The sequence below is a fragment of the Malus sylvestris genome, chromosome 2 (genome assembly GCF_916048215.2).
Source record: "Malus sylvestris chromosome 2, drMalSylv7.2, whole genome shotgun sequence".
NCBI classification, from domain to species: domain Eukaryota; kingdom Viridiplantae; phylum Streptophyta; class Magnoliopsida; order Rosales; family Rosaceae; genus Malus; species Malus sylvestris.
In genome coordinates, this window is record NC_062261.1 from 36433787 (window position 1) to 36444455 (window position 10669).

A 10669-nucleotide genomic window follows, 5' to 3' on the forward strand; every position below is an offset into this window, starting at 1 on the left:
TCTATTGTGTGGGTCTATGGTCTTTTACTTTCTAATTTCTCGTTTGATAATATAACTTTCCTTTTGACAAAAAAAAAAAGGGAAAAAAACCTAACTTTTAGGGCTGTATTTAATTGGGATTTTGAGGGATTTTAATTTTATTAATGAATCTAAAAGTATTCAATCAAGATTTTTAAGTGATTATTTGAAATTCAAAGTGTATTCAATTAGAATTTTAAGTTAGTTTATTAAAATCTTTAATAATCCGGATATTCAATTAGGATTTTAAAGAAGTTTATAACATGTGTATTCAATTAGAAACTGATTTTATAGAATTTGAGAAAGTTGAGGAATTAGAGGGAATTAGAGAGATTTCGTAGTATATTTTAAGCATCTATAAATCTCACATATCCCCATGAGATTTCGAAGAAATTGAATTAAAATTTTACATAGAATCTCTATAAATCAATTAAACTCCATAAAAATACATAAATTTATAAATGCATTTAAGTATCTCAAATTCTCATTTGAAACACCCCCTTAATTTCATGAGCATATTATGGGTGTTCGTCTGGAAGAATTCCCAATGGGGACGTCTCTTGGCCGACGAGCACACAGCTCCCCGAGAAGTTGGCGCCGGCTGATACTGCCTGTCGGGCTTATGCTTATTGGTGGGCTTGTGGGGCAAGGCTATAAGAGAAGGACATGGTTAATTCTGAAAGGTGCCTTTGTGAGGCCTTAGGTGTAGGCCTTGAGGCTCACAATCAAAATTAACTTTAGGTGTTCAGGTGTGCTGACAAGCCCCGATCCTGATATTCTCCGAATACCAGGATAGACACGTGCTGGCCGACACCCGAGGGTGACGAAAGCCATTAATTGATACAAAAGCTAAGAATAAGCAATAAATAAGAGTTAGAAATTTAAAATACAAGGAATTAATAATTTAGGAACGTGTTCATAGCATACAACTAAACATAATCACTAAAAAGAATTAAGATAAAATTTAATGAATAAAGAAGTGGGTCTTACATCGAGATGATTCAAAGATGCTGCTGCGGAAGTGTCTTGACGCCGGGATTAGGTGCCTTGATCCTAAGTCCTGAATGGGGGCGCAAAACAAATGTGAGTAGACAAAGTATATATATATATATATATATATATATATATATATATATATATATATATATATATATATAATAATAATAAACAGTTATCAAGATACTAACCCCCACAGTTTAATAATGAAAACTACTAGCATAATAAGTGATGGATTTAATAAAATCCTAGCATGCCAAATATCTCAAAAGCCATATCGCGGAAACGCATCGCGGAAATCAAAACAGTAAACGTATCATAAATCGTCTCGTTAACGCGGTGTGCTGTTAGAAAGATCACTGAATAAATATATCTCCCGGCCCAATGCCTACTCCGTGGTCTCTGGACCCGTAGCCAGAGATTACCAACTCCCGGCCCAATACCTGCTCCATGTCACTCAGCCCGTAGTTAGGGATTATTTCTCCCGGCCTAAATGCCAACACCAGTTCCTCGCCCCATGCGGCATAGTGTCTACTAGGTACGTACAAAAAGTTACGCCTCTCATAAATAACCATTTCATAGTATAAAGTCATCCATCGTCTATACTATAAAGAGGGGTTTCGAAAACATGTTCTAGCATCCTATCGTCATCCATCGGATAGTCTAACAGTTCATGGTTTTTATAGAAAATACAATATTTTAAAATATAGCTCAAAATAGGCTAACAATTAATTTCCTCACCAAAACACGAGACGAAATCAATAAATTCAATAAACATGCTTCACATAAATCAAATCATAAACTCGTAGGCATGCTAATCATTTATGCAATTAAACTATAAAATCATGTAATTTTAGAAATGGTCCACTCACAAATATTCCTTAGAAGAAGAATTGCGCAGATCAGGATTACGAATTTCCTTAATAGAAACTTTACCTAAGCACAAAAAGTGTAATAAATAAATAAAAAGGATATTCTAAAAGATTGAGTTTGAATTAAATAAAATAGGGAATTTGGGATTGGATGGGTTTAGGTTTTAATGGGTTTTAGAAACCTAGGGTTTTTGGGTTAAAAAGGTATTAGGGTAAGAATTGGGGTTTGGGCTTTAGCCCAAACACACACACACTACAAATACACACACACACATGGCATGCATGTGCATGCATAAACACACACACACACGCCTAAACATACTCACACGCACACACGGCACAAAATCACAAAGGCCTGAATGCCTAAAAAAAATTAAAGAAAAACAGGGCTTTAAGCCCCTTTTTAAAAGCCACCGGCCCAAGGCCATTTAAATAAGGCCCGAGGCCTTTAGGGGGGGTTTTAAAAACAACAAGAACAAAATTTAAAAAAAACTAAAAGGGCTGGGGGGTTTAACGGGCTTAAGGCCCAAGGGGAAGGGAAAGGGAAGGGCGACTGGCCTGGTTTTGCTGAGAGAGAAGGCCGGAGCTGCTACAGCTCCGGTCACTTGAAAACGAGAGCTTCGAGCTCCAATCTAGGTACAAACATGAAGAAGAAGAGAGAGAGAAAGAGGTTTCTACCTTCCAAAAACCGTAACTCGGTCGGAAGTGACCGCAAAAAGCTCCCAAAGTCCACGGTTCGCCGGAAAATTGGTGTGCTCACCCACAATGATTTCCGAAGCAAAATCTACGTAAAAAATGGAAGGTTCAAGCTTCTAAATCACAACCAAACATCAAGGTAACAGCGAGAATGAGAGATTTGTGATTTACCTCAACGAAAAGAAATAAAATGCTCGCCGGAGCTTTGCTCCGTGTTTTTGAACTCGCAGGGTAGGGTCCCTGGGCTCGTGGTGAGCCTCTCCTGATGGTGACTCGGTCCTAGTGAGTCCACGGGAAAAGAGATACGAGGTTGAGGGATAGAGAGATATACGGAAGAGTTGAGAGAGAGGGAGAGAGAGACGAAGAATGAGAAGGTCACGGGGGTGGGGAACAGAAAAAGAGAAAAAGAGAAGAGGTTTGATGATTGACACGTGGTAGCTGGGGGTGGAAATAACAAATTTTCCAATTATTTTGGGGTGCTTGTAACATGTGCCACTGCCATATTTAGCATGACAGATGTAAAACAGATGTTTAGTTTAATTGTATATACCCGAGCGACCAAGTTTAGCTATTAAAGATGCCTTTGTGGAGCATTAGGTGTAGGCCTTGAGGCTTGCAATCAAAACTAACCAAGTACTCGAACATATAGTGGTTGTTTCATTGTTACCGAAGTATTATAACTATTATACTTTAATCACCCGAGCTCGAAGAGCAGAAAGAACCAAAATAAGTGTCTTTGTAGGGCCTTAGGTATAGGCCTTGAGGCTTTTTATCAGAGTTAATTTGATACTCAAGCGTTCTATGGTAATCATAATATAATAGGAGTAATACTGAGAAATAAGCTGATTACTTGCGCCCCAAGTAACCCCGAACTTCTTGTTATCAAGGACTGTCGTGGATGGGTTAAGTCCACATAAAGTTCTTTTTTATGCCTTAAGACCAAGGACTTTTGTTTGATCAATCTTGTATGCCCGAAATGTTAGAACTTTAGATCTGATTAAGCTATGAGTGCGGATTCCAACTTATCTTTTGCATGGTTGGGCACTATTAACCCGATTAGATCCAAGAATCAAGAAGTCTTTTACTCATAAACTGACTAGAAATAACTTGGATACAGATGGAAGTATACATCATATTACTAGATTTATGAATGAAAAGACAGAATTAAAGAGGGTCGGGCAAGGCTGATCGTCTTGCAACTTCCTCTCTTTGTGATTTACAAAGGGTTTGAGAGCTAGAAAGAGAGGTTGGGAGGTGAGTTTTACAGGAGGAAATCGATACTACAACAGGATTTAGACAAGGTAGCAGAGCTTTTACAAAGATGGAATAACAAAAGGCTTTTTGGTGAAAGTTGATCCTGAAAATGATGAAGGCTTGATGTTGGCTACAGCTTTGTATGCAAATCTGGCTTGAGCAGAGTTTGTGTTTTTGTTTGTTTGATTGAATGTCCTTATCTCTGATTTTTCTCTCCCCTTTTATAGACAATTTGGCTTGGCTAATTGTAGCATTGATCTTGCCTAAATGCAGCTGGAGGGTAGTGACTCATCAGCTTTTTACTTGTACTACCATTGTAAAGTACTTTTGAGCTGATTAGCTGGCTGGTCTACACCACTTGACCTTTAGGTAGGTGAGTAAGTGGTTCAAGTGATTTGCACTTAGTCAGGAAAAGGGCCTCTTCCGCTTTCTGGGCTTCGGCTAAACCTTGGGCTTTCTTCCTCCCAGACCTTCTTTTGGGCTAACTTCCCTTTTAGCCTAAAGTTCAAGTTTTAACCCAAACAATGGGAGGAATGAATACAAGCTCTTGGCAACCGTCGAGATTGAAATTTGAATTTCTGCATGATACCCAGTTGTTCTGGTGAAACATTTGGGAGGAATGAGTACAATCTATTGGCAACCGTCGAGATTGAACTTTGAATTTCGGCATGATACCAATTGTTCTGGTGAAGCAGTTGATGTTCTAACCAAGTATTCAATTTTTGTTTTTATTCGAGAGAACTTTGAATTTTTGCATGAAACCCAATTGTTTTGCATGATACCCAATTCGTACTTAAAAGTGTCGAAGGGAGAAAACTTATCTAGCCAACTTGGCTACGCTAGGTATACAACAAGTACTCAATTCTTATGTGGCATGTGCATATATTCTACATTTCACAAACAAGTCTTCAGACATGAAATTTACTAGTTCCAACTTATTTCAGCTATAGGTCACCATATCGAAGAAGAGGAAAATTGCCTTCGAAAAGCTAGCATGTTTTGAAGATAACCAAAACTAAAAAAGAGGAAAATAAGTATTAATTAAAGAGAACATTATAAAAAAATTTGGATTAATCTCAATTTTCTACCTTTAAGTTTTTGGTTTTCAACATTTAGGACATCAAGTTTTTTTCATTCCAAAATGGTACTTGAAGTTAAAATTTTGAAACAGTTTCATACATCCGTTAAGGTTGTTGTTAAGTCAGTCGTTAACTCGTGACGCTCATGTGGACAATGACTGAGCGCCACATGGATATTAAAAAAATTAAAAAAACAAAACAAAAATTAGAGTAACCGAGAAAATTCTTTCTCCTCTTTTGACAAAAAAAGAAAAGAAAATTCTCTCTCCTCCAAGAAACGCCGGGAAAATCATAACAATAGGGAGGCCCATTTCGTTCTGTCTTCTTCTGCACTCGGCGTTCTTGTTCGTGGAAACCAAACAGTGGATTGAGATTCTCTGTAATCTACCCCTTTAATGTCCACCATCAGGAGGAGAGTTTTTCCACTGTCCACCATCTCTGCCGCTACACCCTTGCCAACCCACCCACCCATCCCTTCCTTCTTCCTCTCCTCTCTTTCTCTCTTCCACTTTTTTCTGTTCTCATCATCTGGGCATCGCAAAGCTTCAGGATCTGGGAGCTCAGGTCCGAGATCGATCGCCTCAACGAGAAATATCAATCCTATTCACATCAATTGAGGTATTACTTTCCCAATTGATTCAGTTTTTGGTTGCTTGATTCATGATTCATTAACTAGGTTGAATTGGAGCGAATTAGATTGGGAATTGAAATTGAAATTGAATTGAGGATAATTTTAGGGTTTTGAAGAGTGAGGTGGAGGAGCTTGAGGATTTGGAGAAGGAGAAGAAGAGGTTTTATGAGTTGAAGGGATCTGAGATGAAGGAGGTCAAGCAAAATGTCGTGAGGTTTGCTATGGAATGACAAATGCAAGTTCAAAATTTGAAAAATGGCATCGATGAGGTAAAACTCTAATCAGATGCACAGAAAGAATTTCAAATACGAAAACACGAGGGGTTTGATCGATTTTCTTAGTTCGTATATCTTCAGATGGCAGAACAGAGGCCATATTCAACGCAAAAATCGAAAGAAAATTTGAAAAGATTAAAAAATGGGTTTGGCCGCTGGGTTTGTGCTTCCCACCACCGTCTTCTCCGGCCGCTGGGTTGTGTTCTCCACTGCCGTCAAATCTGGTAGGTGTGACTCTCCGGCCGTAAATCTGGGTTTTGTTGACCACCGGCCGTCAAATGGGTGGGGTTGGGGTATGGTGGTGAGGGAAAGGTGGGTCGGGTATGGAAGGATCAGGGGAGAGAAGAGTGGAGTCGAAGAGGAAGGGGGAAGGTTGGATGTGCGGGGGATCGAAGAGGGTTGGGTGGGCGCAGAGGAAAGAAGGGAGGGTTGGGTGGGTGCGGGAGAGAAGGGAAGGGATGATGGGTTTTGGCCGTGTGGTTCCCCAGAAATTTTTTTTTTTAATTTTTAATTTTTTAATATTTATGTGGACCTTTTATGACAAGTGACGTCTAGTGAGCCCCACATCATCAATTAACGGTAAATTTAACAAATGTATGAAAATGTCTCAAAATTATGATTTGATGTATCATTCTGGAATAAAAAAAACTTCTTGTATTAAATGTTGAAAACCAAACAACTTGGTAGTAAACTGAAATTAATCCAAATTTTTTATATTTTCATTCTTACATACAAAAGGGAAATATGTAGTATAGTATGAGTACCAAAAGTACTAAGAGCTCGAGTTCAGTTTCTGAATGTTTTTCTTCTTCGGTTAGCCCACGCTGCTTGCTTCTTGCATGATTTCATCAGTTTCTTCTTCTGCATTTCTTTCAACACTGGGATCCAACCTGAGTCTTTTGAGGGATTGATTCTCATGGGACGAGTCATCACCGTGTCCTGCCTTATGATTGCCGTCCTCTTTGCACTCACTTGAATATGGCATAAATTGACAGCCGAGCGCATATTCATTGATTAAATTTTCCTTTTCCAGATTTATCCCTATTTTCTTCACCCTGAGATGAATATCATCCGTAGTCCCTGGTCCTACAAAGTGTGCACCAACATTTATCTTGTCTCCGCCTTTCACATTGAGCTTATTGTTTGACAAATTTCCCAGCCAAAGATAATTTTCATGGCAAGTTATTACAGTGGCACGCATTGGAGAGATGAGAAATACAGTGTTCTGGGTATAATTTGCAACACGAATGCGAAGAGAGCCACCGGATTTGGAGTCGTCTGAAGAATAAATGATGCACACAGTCAATGCTTTTAAATCACAGCCAAAACTTTGCGGCACAGCTATTTCACCCAGAGGGTCGACATGCGTAAACCATGATGGAATTTCATGTCCAGGGAGAAAAAGGCCACCATTTCCCCTCGCATTCCATCCCTATACCATGGAAAAAGATAGGAACAAAAAAGGATTACAAGCATGAATGTGTGCGAGAGAGAGAGAGAGAGAGAGAGAGAGAGGACCTGTAGGATCACTTCTTTAAAAGAAGCAGTGAGATTGGTGCACCCTTCCATATGAATACTTGTCATGGAGTTTAACGCCTTATCCAAGCCTAGAATTTCAGAGAGTTTGGGGGAGTGATTCAGATGCAATTCTCTCATCCTTGACATTTCTGAAAAATCGGGCATTTTCTCCAATGCAATGCACTCATCCGCTTCCAGGATTTCCAAATTTGTTGGTAAAGCTGGAATTGCCTTAAGGTTTTTGCAATCTTTGAGTATCAATCTCTCAAGATTTGGGGTTTTTGAAAAGTCCGGTGATTGTGTTAGGTAATGGGAATGACTTAAATTAAGAAACTTCAACTTCTCAAGCAACTGTCAGATAAAAGGAAAAAAAATTCAAATTCAAATAGAAGACAGAAAGCATGATGTTTACAAAAGCTAGAGGAATGAATTAGTAATTGGTTACAGTCATAACATACCAGATCGGAATCCTCCCAAGCTCGTGTGAGTTTGCTATAGCTGAGGTCAATAACAACTATGTTTGTGTGATCAAAATCTTCTGGTATGACCTCCAGGGGGAATCCATGCCAACACAACCATCTTAACTCATTGGGCAGATTCCTGTAACTGCCAGTGAGCTTGACGTAATTGAGTTTGAGCAATCTCAGACTATGCATGTTTCTAAATGCTTCTGTACTGAAGCTAGTCTCGTCAGACTCTTGCAAATCTAAAGTGAGTCCTTGAATTGCTTCAGTTCCCTATTGAGAGAGAGCGAGAGACAGGAAGGGGGGGGGGGGGGAAGGAAACTGAGTAAGAAAAGGGCTATCTGCATGTGGAAAGATGATTTATAAACATGAAGTAAAACTATGCATTGGATGTATGAATTACAAGAGACGTAGACAACCTATGACCTGCCGTGGTACCTTTGAGTTAAAGACATAATTTGTGCTCAGACATCCGTTGTGCCGTGTCCAAATTTGTTAGGTATCTTAGTAAGCATCTGCTACAGGGTTTTTTACCTCTTGTATCTAAGAAGAGCAGAACATATATGATACACAATTCTGTTATTTAATTTGAGACAATTCAATGCACTAGGTTCCTTCTATGTCTCCTACACTTTCCTTTCTATGCTCTGTTTCGCTTTTCATTCAACTTGTAGTATATATGGGTGTCTTTCATTGTTTTGTATACTGTTGAAACATCCAACTTATACAATTTATTAGATGTGTGTGATATGCATATTTATTAACTGCATGCGTTTGACATAAAATTTGATTGTGAAAGTACTTACAAATTCGTTCCTCAAAACGTCTATCACATCGTCGTGATGCCATAACCTACTGCGTTTTCCAGGGTCATCAAGGGATTCCGCATGCACAATATATCTTCCCATGTCGCGAAGCAAATCATGCATCACCAGCGTGAAATCATCATTAGTAGTTACAAGGCATCGTTCTTGGAGGATACTGATTCCGATTTCTGGATATAAATCACAGCCATCCAATATTTTCATGACATAGTCCTTGTTCATTCCAGCAAAGAAACATGATACATCAAGGAATATAGCCTTCAGGTCATCATCAGCTAGCTCGTCAAAGTGTATTTTAAGTCTATTGAGAATTTCCATACTATGATGACTTTTAAATTTCTCCAACTTATCTTTCCATTCACTTATGCTTGTCCCAGATAGATAAGAACCTAAAACTTCAAGTGCTAGTGGCAAACCTCCACAGTAATCAACAACACCCCTCGGGACTTGAAGAAATTCTTTACTAGGATAATTGTTGGCATGCCAACAAAGGAGCTCAAGAGCTTCTTCTTTATTCATTGCTGGTAGATGATATATCCTATTCGCTTTTAGTATCTTTAGCAAATGTTGGTCTCTTGTGGTTATAATAATTCTACTACCTGGACCAAATGAGTAAAATTTTATAGCTAATGCTTCTAACTGTTTCACGCTGTCTACATCATCAACTATGACAAGTACCCTTAGGTTGCTAAGTCTTCTTTTTATATCCTCGGTCCCTTCATCAACTCTACGAACCTTTATGATTCCCGATCTCACTACATCGGAAAGAAGTGTGTTTTGCAAATCAACCAGTTTCTCTTCTCTCACATTAGCAAGAAAACTTTTACCTTCGAACGTATCCTGATATTTGTTGAAAATGGCTTTGGCAATCATCGTTTTACCCAGTCCGCCCATACCCCAAATTCCAATTATGCGAACATCATCTGAACCTCCAACATCTAAATAACTACTGATTTCTTGCACCCGAGAATGTATTCCAACTGCATGCACCCGAGAATGTATTCCAACTGCAGTGCTCTGGCGCAAGACTTTGATGATATTTGCGACAATTTCCGTGATAGACTTTGCGTCATCCCTGGTTGTCAAAAGTCCAAATGAAGCAAAAGTTAGATTTATTAAACAAAACTGCAACATTAAGATGTGGACGTGTTGGTTCAACTATAACAAACAAGCATCATTCTATTGTTTCCTGATACGGTTTTTACATATAAATGTTTTTAAATATGTAAAAAATTGGATTGGGGATTTAAAAGCCAGAAAAAATAAGAAAAGGAAATAAGAAAGTAACTTATTTACCAATCGGCGTTTCCAACATCAAAACCAGATAAATTTGCAGCTTCAGTCAGAGCGTCTCTCCATAGCTGTAGCTTTTCTTTGACCTCATCGAACTGCATTTCGTGCTTCAGAAAAGCTGTTGCAAAAGTACCGGTCTGTTTCCTGACATCTGAAGGATCGACATCATAGAACACTGGAACAACAATTTGACCCAGTGTTCTTCTGCACTCCATGATCTCCGCAAGCTCGTCAAGACACAATCTTGATTCCGCATAGCTCTTTGAGAAGATGATGATAGAGGTTTTAGACTCTTCGATTGCTCGAGTCAGTGACATGCCCGGACTTTTCCCTTTTTCTAGGGCGTGATCGTCTATAAAGGTTCTTAGTCCGGCCCTCGTCAAAGCCTGGTAGAGGTGGCTCGTGAAGTTCTTGCATGTGTCTTGACCTCGAAAGCTCAAGTACACGTCGTACTTCCAACGTTTTAAGGAGGATGAGGAGGACGTCGAGGTATCCATCGAAACAATTGTGTGTTGCTGCACTTGTTTTGGTCTGGTCTGGTATGGTCAATTGAAATTTACGGCTTGATTTCTCTGTATTCCATAATATAAATACTACGTACAATCTTTGTTACAAAAGGAAACAAATAAAGAATATAATACATTTCCTAAAATATGACTCTAATAATTATAAAATATTTACATTCATTTTCTCTTAAATATTGATTATTTTTCTTGGCAGAAGTTTTTGTGTTTGCATAGATGAAGAAT

The 10669-nt window shown here is 38.8% G+C and overlaps 1 protein-coding gene across 1 annotated transcript; it reads right to left on the minus strand.

Annotated features, from left to right (window-relative positions):
• Window positions 1-7913: 7913 nt before the first annotated feature.
• On the minus strand, window positions 7914-10417 carry LOC126603680 (TMV resistance protein N-like). Its single transcript, XM_050270619.1, has 3 exons — window positions 9924-10417; window positions 8610-9702; window positions 7914-8144 (listed from the first exon to the last, which is right to left on the minus strand). Exons 1-3 carry the CDS (start codon window positions 10415-10417, stop codon window positions 8046-8048), a joined length of 1686 nt encoding a protein of 561 aa, XP_050126576.1. The 3' UTR covers window positions 7914-8045.
• Window positions 10418-10669: the final 252 nt, after the last annotated feature.